Source organism: Oryctolagus cuniculus, chromosome 16 (genome assembly GCF_964237555.1).
Source record: "Oryctolagus cuniculus chromosome 16, mOryCun1.1, whole genome shotgun sequence".
NCBI classification, from domain to species: Eukaryota; Metazoa; Chordata; class Mammalia; order Lagomorpha; family Leporidae; genus Oryctolagus; species Oryctolagus cuniculus.
Genome location: NC_091447.1, coordinates 65,443,564 through 65,469,479, shown reverse-complemented (window position 1 = coordinate 65,469,479; position 25,916 = coordinate 65,443,564). Strand labels below are relative to the sequence as shown.

At 73.3% G+C, this 25,916-nt stretch overlaps 4 protein-coding genes and 1 non-coding gene across 5 annotated transcripts; 2 read left to right on the top strand and 3 right to left on the bottom strand.

The window, feature by feature from the left end:
• Window positions 1–1,512: 1,512 nt before the first annotated feature.
• On the bottom strand, window positions 1,513–3,055 carry RPL18A (ribosomal protein L18a). Its single transcript, XM_051829977.2, has 4 exons — window positions 2,836–3,055; window positions 2,288–2,467; window positions 2,002–2,131; window positions 1,513–1,745 (listed from the first exon to the last, which is right to left on the bottom strand). The coding sequence occupies exons 1-4, from the start codon at window positions 2,851–2,853 to the stop codon at window positions 1,543–1,545; spliced, it is 531 nt and encodes a 176-aa protein (XP_051685937.1). The 5' UTR covers window positions 2,854–3,055; the 3' UTR covers window positions 1,513–1,542.
• On the bottom strand, window positions 1,817–1,947 carry LOC127486199 (small nucleolar RNA SNORA68). Its single transcript, XR_007912948.1, has one exon. It is a non-coding gene; the product is annotated as a small nucleolar RNA SNORA68 (small nucleolar RNA).
• Window positions 3,056–6,227: 3,172 nt separating the features above from the next.
• JAK3 (Janus kinase 3) lies at window positions 6,228–15,856 on the top strand. The gene is made up of 24 exons (XM_051829965.2): window positions 6,228–6,499; window positions 7,019–7,210; window positions 7,424–7,547; window positions 7,697–7,808; window positions 7,900–8,045; window positions 8,252–8,543; window positions 9,056–9,178; window positions 9,249–9,406; window positions 9,675–9,786; window positions 9,904–10,090; window positions 10,181–10,305; window positions 10,574–10,705; window positions 10,812–10,896; window positions 11,117–11,244; window positions 11,536–11,668; window positions 11,746–11,897; window positions 12,057–12,207; window positions 12,445–12,584; window positions 12,865–13,054; window positions 13,415–13,539; window positions 13,633–13,805; window positions 14,029–14,146; window positions 14,403–14,513; window positions 15,248–15,856. Exons 2-24 carry the CDS (start codon window positions 7,027–7,029, stop codon window positions 15,353–15,355), a joined length of 3,309 nt encoding a protein of 1,102 aa, XP_051685925.2. The 5' UTR covers window positions 6,228–6,499; window positions 7,019–7,026; the 3' UTR covers window positions 15,356–15,856.
• A 788-nt stretch (window positions 15,857–16,644) lies between these two features.
• On the top strand, window positions 16,645–17,651 carry INSL3 (insulin like 3). Its single transcript, XM_051829968.2, has 2 exons — window positions 16,645–17,000; window positions 17,191–17,651. Exons 1-2 carry the CDS (start codon window positions 16,802–16,804, stop codon window positions 17,370–17,372), a joined length of 381 nt encoding a protein of 126 aa, XP_051685928.1. The 5' UTR covers window positions 16,645–16,801; the 3' UTR covers window positions 17,373–17,651.
• A 251-nt stretch (window positions 17,652–17,902) lies between these two features.
• Window positions 17,903–24,110, bottom strand: B3GNT3 (UDP-GlcNAc:betaGal beta-1,3-N-acetylglucosaminyltransferase 3). The gene is made up of 3 exons (XM_051829967.2): window positions 23,956–24,110; window positions 19,426–20,044; window positions 17,903–19,169 (listed from the first exon to the last, which is right to left on the bottom strand). The coding sequence occupies exons 2-3, from the start codon at window positions 19,993–19,995 to the stop codon at window positions 18,618–18,620; spliced, it is 1,122 nt and encodes a 373-aa protein (XP_051685927.2). The 5' UTR covers window positions 19,996–20,044; window positions 23,956–24,110; the 3' UTR covers window positions 17,903–18,617.
• Between the last annotated feature and the right edge of the window lie 1,806 nt (window positions 24,111–25,916).

Sequence of the window (25,916 nt, the reverse complement as noted above, 5' to 3'; positions counted from 1 at the left end):
CACCGAGGTCTGGGCAGGCGACATCCCCTGCGCTCGGGTGGAGCTTAAGGACGGACGGCGCCCCAACTTCAAGGGGGGACCGCGCGTCCACAGGCCCGGCTCCGCCCACCCTAGGAATTCTCGGGGTGCAAGCCGAGACCCGAGACCTCTGGGCCGCCTCGGGCGCCGTCGCCGCTCTCTTGGGAGGCCCGCACCGCCGAGCCGAGTGGCCGCGTCCCCCCCCCCCCCCCCCCCGCCGTGGGAAAACCCAGGCTTCGACGGAGGCTCACTTATAGAGCGCCTACTGCATGCCCTTGTGGACACAGCAGGCTGCAGGGGGCCTGGCTCGACCGCAAGCAGGGGGGCTGGGGCCACCGCGGGCGCCCGGGGTGCGGCGGAGCGAGCGCTGAGTAGTGGGGGGCGGCGCGGGGGCGCAGGAGAGGCCGGGGCAGGGAGGCCCCCGCAGAGTTTTCTGAGAATTGGCGGCGCCCCAAGCCGGGGAGGCTGCAGGTGGGGACAAGTGCACCAGTGGGGACTTGGAACCTGTCCCGGATTCCAGGAGCCCCGCTGGGTGGGCGGCGCTGGGCCGTGAACTCCGGGCGGACAGCGGGTGGCCCCCCTCCCCCGCACCTGCTGGGGCGCACGTGGCTCGGGCGGTGCCCACACCGGGACCTGGCCCGCGGCCGACCCTGCGCGCCTCACTCAGCGGCCGCAGCCAGAGCGGCCACCCTGCCGTCAGGACCTGGGGTCATCTGGGGTCCCTGTGCCCGGTCCTGGTGCTGCCCCTGCGGAGCAGCCATCCCGCTGAGCGCGATCTTGGGGGTCAAGCAAGCCCAGCGCAGGCCCCCCCCCACCCTTCAAGGGGCCAGAGGACACCCCCAGCCGGAGGCAGCGGCGCGTGGGACCCCGGCCCCAGCCCTGTGCCAACTCTGGGGTGGAAACTCTGGTTTGCGTCCTGTGCCCCGCAGCTCCCGGGAAAACCCCCGCCCCGCCCCCCGAGCGCAGGGACCGCACCCGGACGCCCTAGCTCCGCTTGGCACGGAGCCACCCCTGAGGCCCAGAGGGTGAGCGGTCACCGACTTCCTGTTGTGTTCACGGCCCACGGGGGCTGCAGGAGCGCAGGCCATCGGGCCCACCGCCGGGGCAGAGCGAGACCCCGACTCCACGGGACGTGAGGGGGGAGGACCCCCAGCTACCCTCGGACTGGGTCGCCCCGCGCTCAGGGCGGGTGCGCAGGCGCTGCCCGGAGTCTGGTGCCCCCAGCGCCTCTCGGGCTTCGGTGCCCACCTCCTCCCCAGGACACTGCGGGGGCCCCAAGTTGCGTCCCAAGAGCCAGGCTGAGGCCTGGGCGAGTGGATGACGGCGCAGGTCCCATGGAGACCCGGATGGAGCTCCTGGCTCATCAGCCCCCCGCGGTCCGAGCCCCTCAGGCCCCAGGGGGCGGCACCCGCGATGTCCCCGACCCGCCCGGCTCGGCGCCTGGACTCCCCCCAGCCCCGCACGGCGCAGGCGCACACGGAGGCGGAGGCGGGCCAGGTTGCGGGCGTTTATTGGGGCGCGGGCCTAGAAGAAGGTGTTGGGCCTCTTGGCGGAGAAGCGCGGCTTGTGCTGGCGCCGCAGCACGCGGTGCGGGAGCGGGAAGCGGATGCGCGAGTCGTGGAACTGCTTCACGGCCGGCCGCCGGCAGCGCGCCGCCGCCATCTCCTCCACCTTCATCACCTGGATCGAGTGCGCGCGCGCGCGGTGCCGGGCGCCCATGTCGCGGTCTGCGGGGCGGGTGGGGCGGTGAGGGCGGGGCGGCCGGCACCGCAGGGACCACCCCCGCCCGCCCCGCCGCGCGTGTGCGGCCTCCGCATTCACTCCCGGGGGCACCCGCAGCCCCCCGGAGGCGACGAGGCCCCGCTGCTGTGCGCACCCCGCTTGGAGCCGCGGCCACGGCGCGCGGCGGCTCTGGGGTTCGGGTGCGCGCCCCCCTCCCCGCGCGCGCCCCCCTCCCCGCGCGCGCCCCCCGTCCCCGCTTACAGCACTGCGTGACGGCGCCGGCCGTGGTGAGGTCGCGGTACTCGCGGTACATGTTGTGCGTGCCGCTGCGGGAGTCGTAGCGCAGCCAGATGCCGAAGTTCTTCACGCGCAGCGGCGACTTCTCGAACACCTGCGGCCGGCCGGGCGGGTGAGGGTCCGGGCCGCCCCCCGCCGCCCCGCCCCGGACCCCCCGCTCCGCCCCGGCCGCCCCCGGAGCCCCCCGCGCCGCCCCGGCCCGTCCCCACCCCCGCCGCCCCCCGGCCACGCCGCCCGGCCCCCGGCGCACCTGCCCGCAGTACACGATCTCGCCCGACGACTTCTTCATCTTCTTCAGCTGCGACACGAAGTACCAGAAGCGCGACTTGGCCACCACATGGTTGGGCGCGAAGATGCGCATGCGGTAGAGCGGCGGCGCGGGGCTCTTGGGCGTGGGCAGGCAGCGGCCCACCACCTTGTACTCCCGCAGCTGCGGGGACGCGCGCGTCAGCCGGGGCCGGCGACCCCCGCGTCAATCCCCGGCCCGCCCCCAGCCCCGGGCAGGAGGTCGCCACATCGCGCGGCGCGGCGCCCCGCCCGGGCCCGCTCCCCACGCGGCACCCGCGACCACCCCAGCCCCCAGTCCCGGGCAGGAGGTCGCAACCCCGCGCGGCGCCCCGCCCGGCCCGCACCCGCTCCCCACGCGGCGCCCGCCGCCATGTTGGCCGCTCCCGAGCGCGGCCATCGGGGTCCCGGGCGGCGGCGCGCTCCAGCTGCGGGGCCCCGTCCGCTCCCCGCGCCCCCCACCAGGGCCCGCGCCGCGCCCCCCGCCCCGACGCCGCGCCGCGGCCGCCTTACTGTGCCCGAAGCCTTCATGGCGCTCCGTCCGCGATGGCCGCCACCCTCGAAAAGGAAGTCCTTTCCTTCGCGCAGCCGCTCTCCACGGGTTCGCCGGCGGAAGTCCCGCCGCCTCGCCGCGACGCGCCCATTGGTTCCTTGTCCTGGCGCTCACGGAGCCTTGTTTTGTCATTGGCTCCAGTTCCGCCTGCCACCCACTACCCCGCCTCTCTTCGCAGCCGGACTACACTTCCCAGGAGGTAGCGCGGCAATGCGCACGTATTCCGGCGCGGACGTAACGGAGCTTCCGATTTCCGAGCACGCCGGGAGTTGTAGGCAGCGGACGGCTTTGGTAGGGAGTGAATGAGCAGCTGGAGCAGTCTCTGTCTTCCACATAAATGTTTTTCCAGGGGTTAAGTTTTTATTAACCAAGCAAGCCACGCTTATTCTGAGTGGAAGCAGCTGCCCCGGTTTCCTTGCCCCTGCCTCGGCGGGCAGGGGTATCCACGGGGTGGGGAGGGTTGTCCCAGGGAGAGGCTGTCTGCTCGCGGGAGCTGGGGGCCTGCTCAGATCTGCCGGGGCGAATCTGGGGGCGGTCGCCGTCCCCCGGCCGTGAGGTGCATCAGGGCGGTGGCGGCGGCCCGGCTTAGGGGGGGGGCGCCACCTCTCCCAGGAGGCCCCCACCTCCGGGCTGTGCCCCCGGGACCTCAGCGGACGGCCACATGCACCCTTTCCCCGCGCACGGGGGTCCTCACCCTGACCGCAGGCCATGGCGTTGGGGGGGGGGTCCTAACCGTGACCACAGGGCATGGCCGCAGGGGAGCCGCCCCCCGCCCCCACGGGGCGCCCGGCTTCTCCTCGCCCAGGGCCCCCGTGGAGCGGAGGTGGGGGCGGAGAGACGCCGCCCCCGCAGACCAGGACCTCCCGCCCACCCGTGCACAGCCCGGGAGCAGCCGTGTCGGCCTGCCTCCAGCCCTCCCCCAGGCCTGGAGTCCCGGATCCGCCCGCGTCGCCCCACGCACCGGCTGCTCGGCCTCTCGCCTTCCAAATAAATTTTAAAAAATCCTCAAACGCCGAGCAGCTTGAGAATTGATTTCCACGTCATAGAAGGCCCGCCTTTAAATAATGCAATCCACGGTTTCTAAAAAATTTATTTATTTACTTACTTAAAGGCAGAGTTAGAGAGAGAGAGATTCCACCTGCTGGTCACGCCCCAAGAGCTCACAGCAGCCAGGCCTGGGCCAGGCCAAAGCCAGGAGCCAGGAGCTCCATCCGGGTCTCCCCCGTGGCAGCTGACCCCCCAGTGCTGGCTCCAGGCTTCCCGGAGCCCCGCAATCCTGTTGTGCGGGAATTGGCGGGCGGGTGTCGGCGGAGAGCCACGCCCCCGGAGCGTTACCGCGAGCGGCCGCCAGGTGGCAGCAGAGCCCGTTTCCCCCGGGCAGGGCCGGCACGGGGGCCTGGGTTGCACATCCCTAGAGGGTGCGAGAGGGGCCTGGGGGAGGGGCGGAGGGAGGGGGCGGCGAGACGGGGAAGGGCCGCGCGAGGGGCAATTGCTGGTTCACTCCCCAGGTGCTCACAACAGCCAGGGCCGGGGTCCCTGCCCCCCTGGGGAGGTGACCCGGATGGGGTTCCCAGGCCCTGGGCTGCAGGGTGTGCACCTGCCGCTGTCCGGCCGCCTCCAGGGGAGCCGCCGCCCGCGTGCCCCTGCCGGAATGGGAGCCAGCTGGTCCAGCCTCCCTCCCTGAGCGCCTGTCCGGTTACTCCCGGGACGGCCGCCCCTGCCCCGCTACCGCGGCCCTCAGTGCCCAGCGAGCTCCCAGCCGCCCTCCCCCTCCCCGGCTCCCAACTCCCCCCCCACCCCCCAGCGACTCAGTGACTCCTCCCGGCTCCGGTCTTTCCACGCTGGCGCCTTGCCCCCCGGGGATCCGTGCTCCGCCGGCACCTCTCCCGCGGGAGCGGGGTCCTGGGCCGTCTGCGCCCACAGCCGGGCCCGGCGCCCACGCCCCGCTCCGCTCTCAGCCGAAACCTGGGCGCCGGCCGCCGTGACCAGCACCGCGGCGGTGGACAGCGCCCACTCGGCCACCTGCCCGGGCTCGAGCTGCGCGCCCTGGTCCGCACCTACGGGAACCGACGTGCACTTCAGGGCGTCTGGTGGGCCCGAGAGCGGAGGGATAGCCTGGGACAGCTCTGAGATGGGAGGGGTAGCCTGGGACAGCTCAATGCGCCCTTGCTCCTGGCCGCCTCTCGCCCACGCTCAGCCCCACGCCAGGAGCTTTCTCCCCGCGGCCCGGAGCCGCCGCTGGTTCTGACCCGGCCCGGCCGCAGGTTCTCGAACGCCTCCCTCTGCCCTGCGGGTACGCGGCCCGAGCCCCCGGCTGCCCAGAGGCCCGCTCAGGCCGGACCGGCTTTGCCGACGGCGACCCCGCCTGGCGGCCCGTGGACGACTGCCCATGGGCGGGGCCGGGCGGGGGCTTGGGGGAAGCTGGGCAGGACCTGGGGGGGCTCGGGGGTCGGGGAGCAGCTGAGGGTCTGGACGGAGGGCTGGGGGTTCGGGGGCTGGGCGGGGGGCTAGAGGGACGGGTCTGGGGAGCTGGGGGGACTGGGCAGGGGTTAGGTGGACGGGGGGGGGGCGTAGGAAGGGGTGGGGCCCGGCTCTTCCTCCTCCCCCGACCAGGAGTTTGCGTCCCCCAGTGCTTGTGCTCAGTCCCCGGCGCTGTCCCGTGGGGCGCCCTCGGGTTGAACCCGGCGGTGCCCCAGAAGAATGAACCAAGGCGAACACACCCCCCAGGCAGACCGCGCTGGTCCAGCCTGCAACCCTCCCACCAGGCAGACCCCGCTGGTCCAGCCTGCAACCGTCCCCACCCCCACCCCAGGTCTCTGTCCCTTTTGGGCCCGACGAGCTTCGAGCTTCGAGTGACACCGAGCCCAGAGGCCCCGCCCCTTCCTGTCATTTCCGGATTCTGGCCCTGCCATTGGCTGCCCCGCGGGGTCGGGGTCTCCCACGGACTGTGTACCTGCACCCCCGTACTCTCCCCCTCCGCGGAGCCCCTCCCAGCGGGGGGGGAAGCCCCCCACCCCGCAGCCGGGAACCCACCAGGAAGTGCTGAGCCGGGCGCGTCCTGAGCCTGGGGCGGGGGTAGTGGTCTAGCCTGCACCCCTCCCCGCCCTTGCCGGCCCCGGGGGAGCCTCAGCCCCTCTCGGGGCCACCGCGACCTCGCCTCGCCTCCCTGACCCGCTCCGTCCGCACACGGCCAGGCTGGCCCCCTGCCCCTCACCCTCCCGTGGAGCTCAGTCTTGAAGTCACCGCCTCAGGGAAGCCCTCCCGGATCTGTCCGCCCAGCAGCCTGAGCCGCACTTTACAGGTCCCTCTGGGAGGCCGGAAGTGGACACAGAGGCTGGGCCCGAACCTGACATTGGGACGAGGGCGTCACGGCCCCCCACGCGGGTCCGGGGCCTGCTGAGCCCCGCCCCGCGCTCCCCCGGGAGGGCCTGGGCTGTGTGCGTTGGGGGAGGTTGGTCTCTGAGCCAGGCTCAGAGCACGTCTGCCGAGGGTTCTAGAACATTCTGCCCCGCCCCCAGGGCCGCGGCTCAGGAAGTGCGCGGCCCACACAGGAAGGGGGCAGTGGGGCTTTCCTGTCGCCGGCGCAGGCGCGGCCTCGGGGCGGCCCGGGGTCCCCAGAGCCAGGTGAGCGCGCGGGGCGGCGGGGGGCGGCGGGGGGCGGCCGCGACCCTGGGGGCCCGGGCTCGGACAAGCTGCCCCGAGTTCCCGGCAGGCCCTGGGAGGAACTCACCGCGCATGTGCACTGCGCTCCTGCGGGGGGGGGGCGCCTTGGGGAGCCAAGGTCTGGGCGTCCATGCGGGGGCGCTTCGGGTGTGAAAATAGAGGGGCGTCTTCTGGACCCCCCCAAACTGGGGCTCCCGCATTTGGGTTTATTTGGAAGCATCGTGGGTCTTGAGCGGTCATTTCAAACCTGACCACGTTTCCTGTTGTGCACCCGGGCGGGGGGCAGCGAGGGCCCCCGGGGGCTGGGGGGTCCCTGCACCTGCGCGGGAGGCCCGGATGGAGCTCCTGGCTCCGCCCCGGCCGCTAAGGGAGAGAGAGAGAGAGATCTTGCATCTGCCGGCCCCTCCCCACCTGCCCCAGCAGCCGGAGCTGGGCCCCCTCTGTCCGGCCGGCCGGGACTGACGCCCCCGACCCCCGCAGGCGGCGCCATGGCGCCCCCCAGCGAGGAGACGCCGCTGATCCCCCCGCGCTCCTGCAGCCTGTCCTCGGCGGAGGCGGGGGCCCTGCACGTGCTGCTCCCACACCCGGGCCCCGGGCGCCCCCCGCGCCTGTCCTTTTCCTTCGGCGACCACTCGGCCGAGGCCTTGTGTGTGCGGGCCGCCAAGGCCAGCGGTGAGTGGCCGCCTGGCAAGGTGTCCGCGGGCGCCTTGAGGTTTTGAGGGCTGCGTAGGAGTTTGGAGAGGGAGCGTGAGCCTTGGAGGCACTGGGGCTGCAAGCCTTGGGCAGGGACGGGGCGGGGCGGCGGGGGGCTTCCCTGCGGAGGGGGTGAGAAGGAGGGGAGACCTAGAGGGGCTCGGCAGGGAGCTGACGGGGCGGCGCCCGCAGGCGTGCTGCCCGTGTACCACTCGCTGTTCGCCCTGGCCACGGAGGACCTGTCCTGCTGGTTCCCGCCCAGCCACGTCTTCTCCGTGGAGGACGGGGCCACCCAGGTCCTGGTCTACAGGCTCCGGTAGGGAGGGGCTGTGCCCCGCCCCCGCCGAGGGTCCCCGGGCTCTGCCACGCCCCTGCCCCTGCCTGGGGGGCGCCTCCCGCACCCCAGAGACGCGGGTCCCCCGCCGAGGGTCCCCGGGCTCCCCTGACCCCCCCTCCCCCACGCAGCTTCTACTTCCCCGAGTGGTTCGGGCTGGACAAATGCCACCGCTTCGGGCTCCACAAAGAGTTGGCCAGCGCCATCCTGGACTTCCCGGTCCTGGAGCACCTGTTTGCCCAGGTGTGTGTGTGGGGGGAGCGGGGCTCCACCCAGAGCTTTGGGGTGCGCGGGGCGCGCGCGGGGCTGCTGACCGCGCGCCCGCCGCCCCCAGCGCCGCAGTGACCTGGTCAGCGGGCGCCTCCCCGTGGGCCTGAGCTTCCGGGAGCAGAGCGAGTGCCTGAGCCTGGCCGTGCTGGACCTGGCGCGGATGGCCCGCGAGCAGGCGCGGCGGCCGGCGGAGCTGCTCAAGGCCGTCAGGTGAGGCCCCCGGGGAGGGTGGGCACGCGAGGGCCACGCGTGGGCGCCCGGGGGCTGAGCAGGCCGGCAGGTGAGACCCCCCCGGGGAGGGCAGGCACGCGTGGGCGCCCGGGGGCTGAGCAGGCCGGCAGGTGAGACCCCCCCCCCCGGGGAGGGTGGGCACGCGTGGGCGCCCGGGGCTCAGCGCGGCGGCCCGCCCCCCGCAGCTACAAGGCCTGCCTGCCTCCGCGCCTGCGCGACCTCATCCAGGGCCTGAGCTTCGTGACCCGCGGCCGCATCCGCCGGACCGTGCGCCGCGCCCTGCGCCGCGTGGCCGCGTGCCAGGCCGACCGGCACGCGCTCATGGTCAAGTACATCATGGACCTGGAGCGGCTGGACCCCGCCGGGGCGGCCGAGACCTTCTGCGTGGGCCTCCCGGGGGCCGACGGCGCAGACACGCAGGGGCTGCTGCAGGTGGCCGGCGGCAGCGGCGTAGCCTGGAGCCCCGGCGGACAGGAGGTGCGCGTGGACGGGGCTGGCGAGTAGGGGCGGGATTGGCTGGGAGGGTGGGCGTGGTGAGAGACGGTGCTAACTGGTGAGCCAATAAGGAGGCAAGACTGGGAGGGGCGGGGCTCCGGAAGGCAAGGAGGGGTGGAGTTGCTAGGAGAGGCGGGGTTTGAAGAGCGTGGGTGGGCGGGGCTTTTGTCTGGGGGCGTGGCTGCGTGAGGAGAGGGCTGGGTGGGTGGGCGTGGAAAGGGCGAGGCTAACTGCAGACCAATAAGGATGCAGGTTTGGGGCGGGGCTCTGGGAGGCGGGGCCCAGTAGGAGGCGGGGCCCAGTAGGAGGCGGAACTTGGCAGGGGCGTGGTGGGGGGGGATGCTTGGGTGTGGTAAGGGGCGGGCTTGCTGGGAGAGGCGGGGCTTGGAGGGGCAGGGTCATGGATGCCCCTGGCGGGTCCGGTTCCCGGAGGGAGGAGAGTGTGCGTTCCTGGTGGGGCAGGGACCGCAGCCCCATCCGCCGCCCCAATGCAGGCCCTGCAGCCCTTCTGTGACTTCCCCGAGATCGTGGACATCAGCATCACGCAGGCGCCGCGCGCGGGCCCGGCCCGGGAGCACCGCGTGGTCACCGTGACCAGGACGGACACACAGATCCTGGTACGCGCGGGCGCGTGCGGGGTGGCCTCTCCCAGCCCGCCCCGCCCCGGCTGACCGGCCCTCCCCGCAGGAGGCCGAGTTCCCGGGGCTGCCCCACGCGCTGTCCTTCGTGGCGCTGGTGGACGGCTACTTCCGGCTGACCACCGACTCCGGGCACTACTTCTGCAAGGAGGTGGCCCCGCCGCGGCTGCTGGAGGAGGCGGCCGAGCAGTGCCACGGCCCCATCACGTAGGCGCGGGCGTGGGAGGTGGGCGCGGGCGGCGGGCGCTGGGCGCTCCGAGCGAGGCCCTGCGCGGCCGCGTGGGGGCCCCGGCTTCGCCCCCTTGTCTCCCCACCAGGAGAAGCCCCCACACGGGGCAGGTTTCACAAGCTGGGGGCGGGGGGCGGCCCCTGAAGAGGTTTGGGTCCCCCGCCCGGGTCTCAGGGTCGCCTCCGTGTCTGTGTCCGTCTCTCCCCTCGCCTGTGTCCGTCTCTCCCCTCGCCCCCCGCCCCCAAGCCTGGACTTCGCGGTCCACAAGCTGAAGGCCCAGGGCTCGCTCCCCGGCTCCTACGTCCTCCGCCGCAGCCCCCAGGATTTCGACAGCTTCCTGCTCACCGTCTGTGTTCAGGTCGGGCCGGGAAGGCTTCCTGGAGGAGGTGTGGGGCCAGCGTGCGCTCCCGGGGCAGGAGGGCCGGGAGTGAGGCTGGGGGCACCCCCTCCTCTCACGGGGTCCCTCTTTCCCCAGACGCCCCTGGGCCCCGACTATAAAGGCTGCCTCGTCCGCCGCGACCCCACGGGCGCCTTCTCACTGGCCGGCCTCGGGCGGCCTCACAGCAGCCTGGGGGAGCTGCTGGCGGCCTACCGGAGTGGGGGGCTGCACGTGGACGGGGCCATGCTGACCCTCAGCTCCTGCTGCGCCCCCAGACCCAGAGGTGAGCCCGGCCTGGCAAAGGAGGAGCGAGCGGGGGGGGGGGGGAGGGGGCGTTCACCTCTGACCCCTGGCTTTCTCCACCCCCCCACAGAGAAGTCCAACCTGATCGTGGTGCGGAGGGGCTGCGGGCCCGCGACCCCCGCCGATCCGCCCCAGGGCCTGCACCCGCTCAGCCAGCTCACCTTCCACAAGGTCCCGGCCGACAGCCTCGAGTGGGTACGGTGCCTCCGCTGCCTTTAAGAAAGTCCCACCCTGGGGCAGAGCCTGCGGGAGCCCTGCCCCGACCCCACCTGGGGGAGGGGCCTGCGGGAGACCCCCCCCTCACGGCCCTGCCCCTGTCCCGCCCAGGGGAGGGGTCAGCGGGAGCCCTGCCCTGTCCCCCCCCACACCTAGGGGAGACCCCACCCTCACAGCCCCGCCCCTGTCCCGCCCGGGGGCGGGGCCTGACAGAGCCCCGCCCTCAGGCCGCCCGCCCCGCCCACAGCACGAGAACCTGGGCCGAGGCTCCTTCACCAGCATCTTCCGCGGCTCCAGGCGCGAGGCGGTGGACGGGGAGGCGCGGCGGAGCGAGGTGCTGCTCAAAGTGGTGGACGCGCGGCACCGCCACTGCCTGGAGGTGGGCGCGCTGCCGGGCGGGGCGGGGCGGGGCGGGGCCCAGCCCCCCGGGCGCGCTGGGGGCCCTTATGTGACCCCATGCCCGGCCTGCGCCCTCTCCCGCGCAGTCCTTCCTGGAAGCCGCCAGCCTGATGAGCCAGGTCTCCTTCCCGCATCTCGTGCTGCTGCACGGCGTGTGCATGGCCGGAGACAGTGAGCACGGTGGGGGGACGCGGGCGGGGGGCGCAGCGCCATCCGGGTCTCCCCGCGGGCGGCCGGGGCGGGGCTCCGGGCTCCTAGGGTCCTGGGCTGAGCCCGCAGCGCCCCCTAGGCCCCGTGGTGGACGGGGCCTCCCGCGCTCGAGGTTCGGAGTGAGGGCCCTGGGCGGGGGCGGGGCCCGCTGCACACCCCTGCGGTTCCGCCCCGCCCCCAGGCACCATGGTCCAGGAGTTCGTGCCGCTGGGAGCCGTGGACACGTACCTGCGCAGGCACGGCCACCGGGTGCCGGCCAGCTGGAAGCTGCAGGTGGCCAAGCAGCTGGCCTACGCCCTCAACTACCTGGTGAGCACGGGGGCATTGGGGGTGGGCGCGGAGGCATGAGGAGGAGTTCGGGGAGGAGTTCGGCTGTGTCCCGCAGTCAGGGAAGAGCCTGGCGCGGGCGGAGGGGATGCGGACGGGTCAGCCTGGGGGTCGGACAGGCGGTGGCAAGGCTGCAGCCAGGACCCCAGTGCCGGCGGCACTGGAGAGGGTGTGTGCCGCACCGCGAGGCTTTGCGGTACGTGTAGGAGTTTGCCAAGGGAGCCATGGGCGCTCACGGCTCCCTGGGTTTCCCTGTGCCCCCCGACCCCACAGGAGGACAGGGGCCTCACCCACGGCAACGTGTCGGCGCGCAAGGTGCTCCTGGCCCGGGAGGGGGCCGACGGGAGCCCCCCGTTCATTAAGCTCAGCGACCCTGGGGTCAGCCCCGCCGTGCTGAGCCGGGAGAGTGAGTGACGGCGCTGGAGGAGGGAGGGGCGGGGTGGGGCGGGGCCAGTTCTGACCCTGTCCCACCCCGCCCCACAGTGCTCGCGGACAGGATCCCCTGGGTGGCCCCCGAGTGTCTGCAGGACCCGCAGGCCCTCGGCCTGGAGGCGGACAAGTGGGGCTTCGGGGCCACCGTCTGGGAGGTGTTCAGCGGCGCCCCGATGCCCGTCAGCGCCCTGGAGCCGGCCGAGGTCAGAGCGCCCCCACGTGGCCATCCCGGGAAGCGCCTGCGGATGCCCCTGCCTCGCGGCCCTGGGGGCCAGGCTGCCTGTGACCCCTCCTTGCCTCGGCTCCGGGGGTCAGCCTGGCCATGACCCCTGCCCGTGACCCCGCCGCGCCTCCGTCCGCAGAAGCTGGACTTCTACGAGCAGCGGAGCCGCCTGCCCGCCCCGCCGTGGGCCGAGCTGGCCCTGCTCATCGAGCAGTGCATGGCCTACGCGCCGGGCCGGCGGCCGTCCTTCCGAGCCATCATCCGGGACCTCAACAGCCTCAGCACGTCCGGTGCGCGGGGCCCTGTGGCGGGCGGCGGGGGCAGTGGCCGCGAGGGACGCGGAGCTGTCTGAGCTCGGGGCGGCACTGGCCGCTGGGTTGCAGCCCGGACAGTGGCCTCGGCGCGGTGGGCCCGTGCCGTCGTGCAGGGCGTGCACTGTGCAAGGAGGCCGATGGCCCAGCGGGTGCCCGGTCCCTGCGGGTCCGCAGCGGGGAGGGGGCGCTGCTCATCCCTCCTGTGTCCCCTAGACTACGAGCTGCTCTCGGACCCCGCGCCGGGCGCCCCAGGGCCCCGCGCCGGGCTGTGGGGCGGCGCCCAGCTCCACGCCTGCCAGGACCCCACGGTCTTTGAGGAGAGGCACCTCAAGTTCATCTCGCAGCTGGGCAAGGTGGGCGGGGCCGGGGCCGGACACGGGGTGGGCGGAGGATGACAGATATGGGGTGGGCAGGGTCCGACTAGGCGGGGCCAGGTGGCTGACACCGGGTGGGCGGGGCCTGGTGGGCGGGTCCCGATCCGGGAGGGCGGGGCCTGGGGCGGGGCCCGGGGTGACGGACACAGGATGGGAGGATGACGACGGACATGGGGTGGGCAGGGTCTGACGGGGCGGGCGCGCCGGTGGGCGGGGCCTGGTCCGGGTGGGCAGGGCCGGTGACGACGCCCCGCCCCAGGGCCACTTCGGCAGCGTGGAGCTGTGCCGCTACGACCCGCTGGGCGACGACACGGGCGCGCTGGTGGCGGTGAAGCGGCTGCAGCACAGCGGCCCCGACCAGGAGCGCAGCTTCGCACGCGAGATCCAGATCCTCAAGGCGCTGCACAGCGACTTCATCGTCAAGTACCGCGGCGTCAGCTACGGCCCGGGTGAGCCAAGGGGGCGTGGGCGGGGCTGAGGGTGTGGGGGCAGGGCCGAGGGCGGGGTCGTGCATGCGCCCGGGACGGGAGGGGCTGGGGGCAAGGAGGGCATGGGCGAGGCCGGGGGCGGGGCCATGTGTGCGATGGGGCTGGAAGGGCCAGGGGCTGGGCCGGGGCCTGGGCTCGGGAGCGGCGGGCTGGGGGCGGGGCCAAGGGCGGGACTGGGGCCGTGGGTGCGGGAGGGGCAGGGGCGAGGCCGAGGACCCGGGGGTCGCGCTGGGCCGGGGGCGGCGCTGGGGTCCCGGGGTTGCGCTGGGGCGCGGACCGGGGTCCGAGCACTCCAGCCGCCATGACGCCCCCCGCCCCCAGGTCGCCAGAGCCTGAGGCTGGTCATGGAGTACCTGCCCCGCGGCTGCCTGCGTGACTTCCTACAGCGCCACCGCGCGCGCCTGGGCGCCGGCCACCTGCTGCTGTACGCCTCCCAGATCTGCAAGGTGCGGGGCGCGCGGGACAGGGCGGGGCGGGCAGTGTGGGCGAGGAGGGTCCCGCCTCCCAGGGACCCTCAGCAAGGCCCCCGCCCCCCGCAGGGCATGGAGTACCTGGGCTCCCGCCGCTGCGTGCACCGCGACCTGGCCGCGCGCAACATCTTGGTGGAGAGCGAGACGCACGTGAAGATCGCGGACTTCGGCCTGGCCAAGCTGCTGCCGCTGGACAAGGACTACTACGTGGTCCGCGAGCCCGGCCAGAGCCCCATCTTCTGGTGCGGCCCGCCCCTCCCCTCCCACAGCCCTGACCACGCCTCAAGCCCTGACTCCACCCCATCAGCCTGGGGAGCCTGGCCCCGCCCCATGGGGGCTGCCCGCCTGGTCCCCGCCCCACTGCCCGCCTGGTCCCCGCCCCGCTGCCCGCCTGGTCCCTTCCCCGCTGCCCGCCCTGTCCCCGCCCCGCTGCCCGGCCGCAGCCAGTCCCGCGCTGTCCCGCAGGTTCGCCCCCGAGTCGCTGGCGGACAACGTCTTCTCGCTCCAGTCGGACGTCTGGAGCTTCGGCGTCGTCCTATACGAGCTGTTCACCTACAGCGACAAGAGCTGCAGCCCCTCGGCCGTGAGTGGGGCGGCCCGCCCGGTGACCCCTCCCCCCGAGTCCACCCTGGGCCCGTGACCCCTCCCTCCCCTGGGTCCGCACCCACCCTGGCCCTGCTGACCCCTCCCTCCCCTGGGTCCGCACCCGCCCTGGGCCCCTGATCCCTCCCTCCCCTGGGTCCGCACCCGCCCTGGGCCCCCTGATCCCTCCCTCCCCTGGGTCCGCACCCGCCCTGGCCTCGCTGACCCCTCCCCTCCCCCACCACCGGCGCCCCCAGGAGTTCCTGCGGATGATGGGGGGAGAGCGAGACGCCCCCGGCCTCTGCCGCCTCCTGGAGCTGCTGGCTGAGGGCCAGAGGCTGCCGGCGCCGCCCACCTGCCCGGCCGAGGTGAGCACGGGGTGGGGGGTCACGGATGCCTCGGTTTACCCGTTTCCAAAAGAGGAACCCCGGCGTCCGACGGGGTGGGGGTGGGCTTGGTTAAGTGAGTGCTGAGCTCGGCGTGGCCGGGGCATGTGGGGAGGCCAAGGGGTAGGACTGGCAGGAGAGGAATGGGCTGGTGGGGGGCTGGGCAGTGGAAGGGGCGGGGCCAGCGAGGGGCGGGGCCACTGTGGGGACGGAGCGGCGGGGACAGGGGGTGTGGGAGGGGCGGGGCCGGCAGGGCGGAGGGGCGGGGCGCTTGATGGGGGCGGGTCAGTGTGGGCGGGACCTCGGAGGGGCGGAGCCCGGGAGAGCAGGGCCCGGGGCCGCGGCGGCGGGAAGTGGGGTGCGGGGGAGCCGGCGCCGCGGCAGGGCCTGCTTTGTGGCTTTCCCGGAAGCCTCTGACAGGCCCTAAGCCTCGTAAATCAAGTCGCGCAGCCACGCATGTTTGTGTGGAGTGTCAGCTACGTGCCAGGCCTTGAACTTGGCGCCCGGCACCACCTTACTCGAGACCCTGGGCGTGGTGGCCGCTGCTGGGAAAGAGGCGAGGGGAGGAGACACCGGCGGGGTGGGCGGGGTCGAGGGCGCAACGGGTGCCGCCGTCCCGTGGGGGCGTGGACCGGGTGCGGGGGTCCGCGGCGGCTGTGGGGTGGGCAGGCGGCCGCTCAGGCTCCTGACCGCCGCTGTCCGCCCGCGCCCTGCAGGTCCACGAGCTCATGCAGCTGTGCTGGGCCGCCAGCCCCCAGGACCGGCCGCCCTTCAGCGCCCTGGGGCCCCGGCTGGACGCGCTGTGGAGCGGGAGCCCGGGGTAGCGGGCCGCGCCGCCTCCAAGGCCAGGGGGCGTGGCCTCCCGCCTCCGCCGCTGCTGGGGGGACCCTGGCTCAGGTGCCCCTCGGAGGACCCCAGCCCCGCCCCTCCCGGGCGAGCCGGGTCTGAAGCTGGGCTTTGGATGACGCCGCCAGGGCCGGGGAACCGACTGGCCTGCCTCCCCTCCGGTCCTCACCCTCGGAGGCCACAGGGCGCCCGGCGGGGCAGTGGGGGAAGGCACGGCGCTCCTGGCACAGGAACAAGGCTGAACGCCCTGGCCCTCGCTGGCCTCGGTCCTCGCCCCTGTGGAATGCGCTCAGCTGTCTGAACACCTTTCCCGCCTCTCTGGAAGCCTCGTACACAGCCGTCAAAACCCCAGCGGTCCCGGCCTGCTGTGCCCCTGCCCACCCTGACGCCCAGGCCGAGGCCATGTGCGCATGCGTCCAGCTGTGCCCACCCTCACGACGGATTGGTGTTTGCTGAGCGAATAAAGGATCTCCGTGGGCCCCCGGCTGCGCTGTTTGATGGGGCCTGGGGGGCGGTGGTTAGGGCCGTGGGTCCCGATCTCTGGGGGCCGCCGTGAGGAAGAGGGGTGCCTGGGAGCGACCTTTGCCAAGGCCGGGAGGAGGAAGAGCCCCACCTCCCACCCCCGCGCCAGCTGCGGCTTCAGTTCCCCCCTGGAGGGCTGATAGCGGGCTCCCGGGGGCGCGGAGGGACCAGAGCGTTCCGTGAGGGGTCAGAGGGCAAGGCCCGCGCTGGGGGTGGCCAGGCTGTGGGGCAGGGGCCAGGCCAGCCCCCTGTGTGCACCCCGGGTGGAGGGGGAGAGAGAGAGAGAGAGCGCGCGCCAGAGAGAGAGAGAGAGAGAGAGAGAGAGAGGGCTGTCCCCACCTGTCTACCCCAGAAAAGCCCCCGATCGGGTGGGAAACGGGGTGGGGGGAGCTAGACTGGCCGCTCAGCATCCGCCACTGTTTCTGCCTCAGTTTCCCGCCTTTGGGGCAAAGCGGGGGAGCCTAAGACCCCCCTGGGCACGAGGCTGGCCCCAAGCAGGTGGCTTCTGCGTTCTAGGCCGCCCAGCCCTGGCGGGGCTCCAGGACCCCGGGTGCAGGGAGACCACGGCAGGGACCCCCCTCCCCCACCGCCTCGGGGCGCAGGGGCACTAGGGGGGGCGTGGGCTCTGCCCAGCGCCCTGTGGCCTTGGACAAGGGTGGGGTCCGCTCCCCCAGGTCTGAACCCTCCCCGGCCACACTCAGGTCCCCCTCACTCCGGACCACATTCACGGCGGCTCCGGGCCCAGTGCTCACCCCCGGGGGTCCGCCCAAGGCCCCGCCGCACCCTTGACTTTTCCCGGGGCCTTGTGCGGAACGCCCGGTGCCTGCTCCAAGGTCTGCAGCTGCGGCAGCCCAGGCGCTATAAGGGGACGCCCGGGCCGGCTGCGAGCGCCGCCCCCCGCCATGGACCCCCGCCCGCCGGCCTGGGCGCTGCTGCTGCTGCTGCTGCTGCCGCCGGCCGCGGTGTCGCCGCTGAGCCCCGCGCCAGCCCCGGGCGCGCCCGAGAGGCTGTGCGGCCACCACTTCGTGCGCGCCCTGGTGCGCGTGTGCGGGGGCCCGCGCTGGTCCCCCGAGGCGGCCCAGCCCGTGGCTGCCGGCGATCGTGAGTAGTGGGAGCTGCGGGGGGGGGGGCGCAGGTGCAGGGGGCGGGGCGGGCGGGGCTGAGAGCGGTGTCGGGCACACAGCTGGCGCTTAACAAGTGCTCGCTTCTATCGGCCCCGCGGAGGGAGGTTCTGCCGGGTCCCCTGGCCCAGGGCGCAAGCGGTGACCTCTGCCCTCTGCTACGTCCCCAGGGGACCTGCTGCGGTGGCTGGAGGGCCCGCACCTCCTCCACGCGCTGGCAGCGGCCGACGGCGACCCGCAGCCCCCGCCCCGGGGCTCTCGGCGCCGCCGCGCCGCAGGGGACAACCCCGCGCTCCGGTGCTGCCTCCGCGGCTGCGACCGCCAGGACCTGGTGTCCCTGTGTCCCCACTGACGCCGCCGGGGGGGACAGGGCTGAGACAGCGCCACGACGCCCGGCGTCCCTTGGTTTCCTCCTGCGACGGGGGGGCTCACACCTCGCCCCGCCTGCCCTCCGGGAAGCCGACGCGCCGTCAACACGCACCCGAATCCAGATGTCCAGGCGCTGGGGGGTCAGACGTCCCGGAGCCGCCCCAACACCGGCCTCCCGGCCTTTGCGACGCCCCCACTCCCCACTCCCCGCTCCCCACTTCCCGCTCCCTCTGCGGCAGCCAATAAACGATTCCCAGCAGAATTCTCATAGTACCCGCTCGCTCGCTCGCTCCTCCATCCTGGCCCAGCCCTTCGGGGGGTGCGCCAGCGGGTAGGGGTGGGGGTGGGAGAGGCCTCGTCGGAGCCGGGGCGGGGCGACAGGAGCTGAGGACCGCGGGGGGCCGGGGCGGAGGGGGGCAGGCGCGCCCCCCGGGGTGGGGTGGGGGCTGCCGCCCCCGCCGCCGTCCTTGGTCTTGTTTAATTTTCGCCGGTGCCAATTTCCGGCCGGGAAAACCCTGTCCAAGCGCTTTATTGCGAGCTACAAAATACCAAGCCCCAGGTCTTTGCAAAAAAACAAAAACAAAAACAAAAACATTTAATTCCCTGAGGATCCGCTGCCCAGCCGGAGTCCGCACACCTGTCAGAGGCCGGGCCCCCCGCCTCCCCGGGCGCATGCGCGTGCTGACCTGGCCCGCCCCCGCTCCCCCAGCGCCCAGGCCGTTCCCTGCGTTCTTCGGGCACCCGAGGGTGGGGAGCAAGTCTTCCACAGGGGACCTCCAAAGCTCGGAGCTCCCACAGATGCTGGGGGCCAGCGCAGGCCCGGGCCCCTCCCGCCACATCCCAGAGGCCCCCGCGGTGCTAACAGGGGCCCCTCTGTCCCTGGCCCGGGAACCTTGTCTCCCAGCGGCACCTGAGGCCAGAGGAGTCCTGGGCGGACCTTGAGCCTGGGTGGCCTCGGGCGCTGTCCGCTGCCTGGGGACAAGGCTGGCAAAGGCACTCGGCCCTGATGCGTTGGAGGCTTCATAGCGCCATAGTCCCAGCCACCGGGAGCCTAGGGACCGGGGTCTGAGCACGACCAGGGGGGTTTTGCGGGATGCCTAGGAGTGCACCAACCACCTACTCCATGTTATCCACCCCTCCCCGGCCCGGCGCCCTGAGCGCCTGGTGGGGGGAGGATGAGTGTCCCGGGGTAGGTGTCCTCCGTGTGCGCCCGGGCGGGGCGGGGCGCTCAGTAGATGCGGGCCCGGCGGCCGCAGGCCAGGTCGGGCTGGTTGAGCGCCTCCCACATGAGCAGGAGTTCGTAGGGCAGGAAGCGGTGCACGAGCAGCAGCTCCCGGTAGAAGCAGGGGTCGAAGGAGGAGAGGGCGGCGGAGGGCGCGCGCAGGCCGCCGGTGCGCACGCCGCTGTGCGCGGCGGGCTCGAGGCCGGCGCGCTGCAGGCACATGCCCAGGAAGACGTCGTCGATGGGGAAGAGGTCGAGCGCAGGCGCGGCACGGCGCAGCGCGGCGGCCGTGAAGCGCGAGAGCAGGAAGCCGCCGCCGCCGCAGTAGGGCGGGTAGCGCTCCTGCGCCATCAGCAGCTTGGGCACGAAGTACTTGCTCCAGGGCGCGCGGATGGGGCCCACGTTCCGGATGAGGTGGCCCACGAAGAGGTGGTGGCCGGGGTCCTGGCTCTGCAGGTAGGCCACCATGTTGTCCGTGTGCGCAAACACGTCGTCGTCGCCGTTCAGCACGAAGCTGGCGTCCGCGCACCTGTGGCCCTGCCACTCCAGGAACAGCACCTGCGCGGGCGGGGGCGGGGCTGAGCTTCCCGCGGGGACTCGGGTTCGAGGCCCGGCTGCTCCACTTCCCACCCAGCGCCCTGCAGAGGCTGGCCCAAGTCCCTGGGACCCTGCACTTGCGCGGGAGACCCGGATGGAGCTCCCGGCTTGGCCTTGGCCCCGCCCTGGCTGTGTGGGGAGCTCCCTGGGGGGAGGAGGTGGGGGTGGGGTGGGGTGGGAGCGCGTGCCTCCCTCCGCCCCGCCCCGCCCCGCGCACCTGCTTGAGCGTGAGGTTGAAGAAGGAGTCGTGGAAGGCCCACTGCAGGATGTCGCCGTGCGCCTCCGCCTCCAGCGCCAGCAGCCGGTTCACCTTGCGGGCCTCGTGCGCGCCGGCCGCCGTGCCCACGAGGAAGAGGCGGCGCAGCTGCGCGCCCCGCACGCGCCGCTCGCGGCCCCAGGTGCGGCGCACGAGTTCGCGGCGCTCGTAGTTGCCAGGCGAGGACTTGATGGCGAGCAGCAGGAACACGGGCCCGGCGCACTTGTCGCGCGGGGCGTCCTGCAGCAGCGGGAAGGCGCGGCAGTGCCGGTAGAGCAGGAAGTCACGCACGTGCGCCGGCTGCGCCTTGAACTCGGGGTGCGCCGCCACCGACGCGTTGGCCACGCAGGGCGCCGGGAGCGGGGGCGAGGCCAATGTGGGCCGCGTGGGCGCCTCGCGGGGGACGCGCGGCGGCTCCGCGGCCGGGCAGCCCGGCGGCGCCACGTGCAGGCCCAGCAGCACCAGGAGCGCCAGGGCGCCCAGGGCCAGCACGAGGCCCGCGTCCGCGCGCAGGGGCCGCGGGCAGCGCATCCTGGCCGGCCCGGGGCCCGCGGGGCTCTCGGCGGGCGCTCGCACGCTCCTGCGGGGGACAGAGCTCCGTCAGCCGCCGCCGCCGGGGCAGGGCGGAGAAAAATGGGAGGGGGCGGGGGAAGACCCCAGGCTGAGGGCACCCCGGACCCCCAAGGCCGGCAGCCTCGCCCCCGCCCCCTCCGCACCCCCAGCCCCCCAGCAGTTCACTCAGGACCCCGACTCAGATCCAGGCACACCCGTGTCCACTGCCAGTCACGGGCCCTACCCCCCTCGCACCCCCACTGCGGGGCAGTGGCCCTCAGTCCCGCCCCCTGCTCCCCTGTCCCGGCTGGGGGTGGGGCTGAAAGTCCCGGCCCCGCCCTGTCCCCTTATTAGCATAGGAAAAGGCGATGGAGAGGATTTGGGGGTTTGTTGTCCCCGAACACGCAGGAGCGCCCGGGAGGGGCGGGGCCAGGTCTGGGCCGAGAGGAAGGGGCCCCTTGAGTGACAGGAGCGGGGAGGGATCGAAGGGGGAGGGGCAGAGAGAGGGGGAGGGGTCTTCCACCCACTGGCTCCTGGCCCCACACAGCCAGGGCCGGGCCAGGAGCCTGGGGCTCCATCCGGGCCTCCCACGGGCCACGTCCGAGTACCCGGGTTCGGGTCCCGCCAGGAGCTCGTCCCTTGACCCTTCCTGGGCGCCCCGCTGGGCTGTGGGTCCCGAGAGCTGCAGGGGCGGCTTTACCAGGAGGGACCAGCAGGGGACGCCGCCCGTTGCCATGGAAACAGCCCACTCTGGGCCACCATCACAAGAAGGAATCTTGGCCCAAAAACACATCTCACAGTCATTCATTCATTCATTGGGGCCGGCGCTGTGGCCCGGCGGGTAAAGCTGGGTTCGAGTCCCGGCTGCTCCACTTCCCATCCAGCTCTCTGCTGTGGCCTGGGAAAGCAGTGGAGGATGGCCCAAGTCCCTGGGCCCCTGCACCTGCGTGGGAGACCCGGATGGAGCTCCTGGCCCCCGGCTCCGGATTGGCGCGGCCCCGGCCGTTACGGTAGTCTGGGCGTGACCCAGCGGATGGAAGATCAATCCGTCTCTCCCTCTCCTCTGCCTTCCAAATAAAATCTTTATATACGATTGGCACTCCATCCGGGCAGTCTGCCCACCCCGCACTTTCCATGACCTCAGAAACTTCCAGAATCTGACACAAGGAAGCAGCTCATGGCGTCCGGACGGAGACCCCCCCCCAGCCAGCGCCGCACCTGCTCGGCCACCCGGGAGCGCGGGGCCGCGGCGGGCACCTCCTGAGCGCCGACTGTATACCCGACACGGAGGCGCAGCCACCGCTCTGCCGCCCCCCCCCCCCGTCAGCAGCCAGCGAGGGAGGAAGGAGCCCCCGGTCCCGAGAAATGGGCGGAGCCGCTGCAGGGGGGGGGGAGGCACAGCAGTGCAAAGGCCCTGGGGCAGCCACAGCTCGAGGTGTGGGGTGCATCGTGGGCGGGACCGGGGCTCAAGGTGGGGGTTGCATCGTGGGCGGGGCCGGGGCTCGAGGTGTGGGGTGCATCGTGGGCGGGGCCGGGGCTCGCGGTGTGGGGTGCATCGTGGAGGGGCCGGGGGTGCTGAGCAGGACTGGGTGTCTGGGGTCGGGGCCGAGGCCTAGGCCGAGGCTGGCAGCACCAGGGCGGAGTGGAGGGGCTGGCCCTCAGGCCGGGGCTGTTTGTCGGGCGGCTCCCTGCAGCCTGTGTGGAAAAGCCACTTCCTGTCGCTGGCCAGGACCCGGGAGCTCCCGCAAGGTGTGGCCACCGCATCTCCCGGCTGCACACCCTCTGTCTCTTCCCCCCCGCCAGGCTGCCCCTCACTCACCCAGGCCCAGTGCAGCCTCAGGGCCTTTGCACCTGCCGCTGCCAGCCTCCCAGCTCTCCTCTCTCCAATCCTCTGTGGCAGCTTTTCATGGAGGCGCTAGTCCCGCCCCCACACCCAGGGCGGCTGGCAGCAGCCCTGGCCCCTGACACCAGTCCCTGGTCCCGCCCCGGGAAGACCCAGCAGGGATTGGGCGAGATAAGACGCTGAGCCCGGGGCTGGGCTGATGCGACCGTGAGGACATCGGAGGGCCGGGTTCGAGTCCCGGCTGCTCCACTTCCCATCCAGCTCCCTGCAGTGCCGCTGCACAGTAATGAGCTACTGCATATTCACGAGGTGCTGAATATTCACGAGCCACTAGCTGATCTGGCTCCTCCCCTATGTCCCTAGGCCCCTATGCCTCAAATGGTGGTGAGCTGCTGAATATTAATGAGCTTGAGTCGCCTGGGAGGGGTGAAGCCACAGGCAGCGCTGACTCCCACTGACCCGGGTGATGGCCCAGGCTAGCCCCTGGGCTCCAGGCTGGACCCCCCCAGGGCAAGCAGCTGGCAATCCGATGGCACACCCTGGCCCCCGGCCCCTGCTCCATGGTGGGCGGGGCTGCTATGTGCCCACTTCCCAAGTGAGAACACGGAGGCAGGGCGGGTACGTGCGCGCACGCGTGTTCCCGACCCTTGGCTTGCTCCTCGGACGCCCGCCTGCCTCCCGTCCCGTGTCGCCGTCCTCAGGGACTCCGAGGCCTGGGGGTTCCGGACAGGCCCAGGGCTCCCCGCTTCCCTGGCCCCGACCCAGCCACTGAGCAGAGCCCCAGGGAGGCCCCGCGCCGGTCGGCACCGGTCTGGCCCGGTTTTACAAGGAGACGAGACAGTAAAGATAAATCCCGGAGCAGGTTCGTGAGGGCCCGGGGAGGCGTCGGTGCCAGGGCCGGGGCAGCGCCCGCCCTTCCCGCCCTGATTTCCCAGGCCCCGGGTGACTCACCGGCTGAGCCGACCCCTCCCCCACCGCGGGAGCTGCCCGGGACCTGCGCAGGTGCAGGGCGGCTGGACCCGAGCTCCTGCTGCGCGCCAGCCCCCGCCCAGAGGCGTTCGAAGGGGTCATTCCCTAGACGGGGAAACTGAGGCAGGCCGCACAGCCCGGGGCGCCGCAGACCCCTCCCCTCCAGGGCTGAGGGGGCGGAGCCCCAGCCACGGTGGCGTTGGGAGGAGGACCAGGCGACCCGGACATCCCCGCGGGGGAGCTGCCACTGAGCTCCCCCCCCCGCCGGCTCCCAGGGAAACTGAGGTACTCAGTGGAGGCCGCCCCTTGGGGTTGCTCTGTCGGTGATGAGCCTCCTGTCCCAGGAAGCAACCAAGGCCAGCCAGAATCCCACCCGGAAGAGGCGGAGCCGCGGGTGACAGCCCCGCCCGCGGGGGGGGGGGTCTGGGGCCGAGCCGGCCGGGCCGGATTCCGCAGGGAGGCGGCAGGCGGCCCCCAGCGCCCGGGCCGGAGCCGTCACGCCCCGCGGGCCGCGCAAACACCGAGGGGCCGCACCTGTTCTCCCGATCCGCACAGGCCGCGGGAGGCGGCGGCGGCGGCCGGGCCCGGGGCGGTGGCTGCGGGGAAAACCCCACCACCAAACACAGGGCGGCCCCCTGACCCCCGAGTTCGCAGGGCGGCGGCGGCCGAGCGCCCCGACTTCGTTTACCTCCCGGCCCGACTCGAACACGCAGGGTCAGAAATGAGCCCCGTTCACACCCCACCGCGGGGGGCGAAGGCAGGGCGGGTGGGGAAACTGAGGCACGCTCCGAGCTCAGAGCCGCCCCTTCCACGGGGTGCGGCGGGGTCGGGCGAGGGCTGGAGACCTGTGCGGGGCCCGCGCGTCCAGGAGCAAGCGGGTTGCCAAGGGCTCCACGCGCCGCCCACCCCCACCCCCACCCCGCCCCGGCGCGGGTCGCCCGGCAACTCCGGGGCCCTGGAGCGCAGGTTCGGCCCCGCTGAGTTTGGAGACGCTGGGGGTGGCGCGCACGGAACCGGGTCGGCGCGGTGTAGACGCGCCGGGGGCGCCTCCGGAGCCCGGAGTCTCCCTCCCCCCTCCCCCCACCGCCGGGCGCCGCCGGGTCCTGGGGACCCCCCCCAGCACTCACCCCCGAGAAGACGGCGTGAGCCCTGGCCGCCGCTGCCTTGCGAACCGAGGGCCGCGTCCGCAGGTGGACACGAGCCCCGGGGCCGCCAGAGACCTCGCTGCTTCCCGCCGGACACACAGCTGACCCGGGTTTCCCCCCCAGCGGAGGCCAAGTCCCCGCCGGCCCCGCCCCCGGCCCCGCCCCTTCCCACCAACGCCGGCCCCGACCCGCCCCCGGCCCCGCCCCTCCCTACCGACGCTGCCCCGCTCGGTCCCTGGACCACGCCCTTCCCCCCTCCGGCCTCCTGCGGTCCCCACCGGCCCCTGCCCACTCCACGCTGCTCTGCCCCACCTCCAGCCCCGCCCATCCCCCCACACCAGCCCCGCCCCGCCTCCAGCCCCGCCCCCGGCCGCTCCGCCCTGCCCTGTCCCGGGACCATGCGCACCCCACCCCGCTGCAGGCAGCACCCCCATCCCAGGCCCCCTACCCCCCAGCTTGCGTTCTGCGCGGGAGGGGAGGGGGAGCCCGGTGACTCCTTCGGCCTCTGCAGGGCGTGGGGGGAGGGGGCGTTCGAAGATTCCAGAACTTTTCAGGCTGAGCCTAGCGGTGCGGGCGCGGGGCTGGCGCTGGGAGAGGCTGCGGGAGGGTTGCGGTGGGCACGGGTTCCAGCCCCGCGCCGCGTGCGCAGTCTGGGTCCCAGAAGCTTCCAGGGGTGCGGGCGGCCCCGCCCCTTCCCTCGCTCTCCTCACTCCGCGCGTGTGCGTGCCCTGGCCGTGCCTCAGTTTCTCCATCGGGGATCCTCATCTCCTAGAGGTGGGGGCGGCGGACTCCGCATCCTCGGGGCACCCGCACCCGCCCTTTCGCGCGCACGCAGGCGCGGACTTCGATGCGGGTGAACAGGAAGCAAACAGGGTGGGGGCTCCGAGAGCAGGCCCCGCCCCTGCCCCAGCTCCACCTGGTACCTCCCCTTCCGGCTGGCCCGCTGCCCCCACTGACCAGGGAGGGGCCGCTGGGCGCGTGGGGTGTAGCGGGTGGGCCTGGAGCCCACTGGGGGAGGGGTCCCCGCGCATGTGCACCCCCCGGAGGCAGCAGGTTTGGAGCTGGACCAGGGGTGGCTGTTTTGCACCCACATTGAAAATGTTGAGGGGCCGGCGCTGTGGCCGAGCGGGTAAAGCCGCTGCCTGCAGTGCCCGTATCCCACAGGGACGCGGGTTCGAGTCCCGGCTGCTCCACTTCCAGTGCAGCTCTCTGCTGTGGCCTGGGAAAGCAGTAGAAGATGGCCCAAGTCCTTGGGACCCTGCACCCGCGTGGGAGACCGGGAAGAAGCTCCTGTCTTTGGCCCGGCCCTGGCCTTTGGGGACACCGGCCTGGGCCAGTTCACAGGCCCCGCCCTCCCCGGAGGTGACAGAGGCAGGTGACAAGGGCGTGTGTCACCCGCAGCCGTTAGGGATTATCACCACCCGGGGCGCCCAGCCTCGCTGTAACCCGAGGGAAGAGAATTTAAAGGCCTGCCAGCTTCCGGCCGCGTATCAGATAGGCCGGGGTCCAGGAGCGGCCGGCTCAGAGCTCTGAGCCAGGCGGCCGCAGGTGCAGGGGCCTCCCCCGCCTGCAGGGGGCGCGCGTGCGGCCCTGACCCGAGCCCCCGAGCCTGGGGCTGGATCTCGGCTTCCCAGACAGCCCCGCCCCGCCCCTCGCGGGCTCAGCTTGAGTCATTGAGTCATTGGGGGTACCCAGCCCCCCCCCGCAGGTCTGGAAACACAGGTCCAAACCCAGGCCGGCGGCCTCTCCAGAAACCGAATTCTAAGAGCCGCGTCCGCCCGGCCTGGTTACAGCAGGCGCTCCATGAATGCGCTTGGCTCCGCTAACTGCCCAGAATGGAAACCCAACGTGCCAGGCTTCTGCCTGGGGTGCCCGGGTCCCTCTTGCAAACTCCTACGCATAGCTCAAAACCCCACTCCCCACAGCCCTGCCGCACTGCTCGG

What these genes read in the sequence shown, in the direction of transcription:
- RPL18A (XM_051829977.2), bottom strand. An exon ending in AGATCGTGTACTGCGGGCAG is followed by an intron (nt 2,132 to 2,287) that starts GTGCGCCGGGGG and finishes GGCCGGCCGCAG; the next exon opens with GTGTTCGAGAAGTCGCCGCT. An exon ending in CGGCGCCGTCACGCAGTGCT is followed by an intron (nt 1,746 to 2,001) that starts GTAAGCGGGGAC and finishes CCCGCCCCGCAG; the next exon opens with ACCGCGACATGGGCGCCCGG.
- JAK3 (XM_051829965.2), top strand. Translation starts at nt 7,027, where the DNA reads ATGGCGCCCCCCAGCGAGGAGACGCCGCTGATCCCCCCGCGCTCCTGC. An exon ending in GCGCCCTGGAGCCGGCCGAG is followed by an intron (nt 11,898 to 12,056) that starts GTCAGAGCGCCC and finishes CTCCGTCCGCAG; the next exon opens with AAGCTGGACTTCTACGAGCA. An exon ending in CAACAGCCTCAGCACGTCCG is followed by an intron (nt 12,208 to 12,444) that starts GTGCGCGGGGCC and finishes TGTGTCCCCTAG; the next exon opens with ACTACGAGCTGCTCTCGGAC.
- INSL3 (XM_051829968.2), top strand. Translation starts at nt 16,802, where the DNA reads ATGGACCCCCGCCCGCCGGCCTGGGCGCTGCTGCTGCTGCTGCTGCTG. An exon ending in GCCCGTGGCTGCCGGCGATC is followed by an intron (nt 17,001 to 17,190) that starts GTGAGTAGTGGG and finishes CTACGTCCCCAG; the next exon opens with GGGACCTGCTGCGGTGGCTG.
- B3GNT3 (XM_051829967.2), bottom strand. Translation starts at nt 19,995, where the DNA reads ATGCGCTGCCCGCGGCCCCTGCGCGCGGACGCGGGCCTCGTGCTGGCC. An exon ending in TCAACCTCACGCTCAAGCAG is followed by an intron (nt 19,170 to 19,425) that starts GTGCGCGGGGCG and finishes CCGCCCGCGCAG; the next exon opens with GTGCTGTTCCTGGAGTGGCA.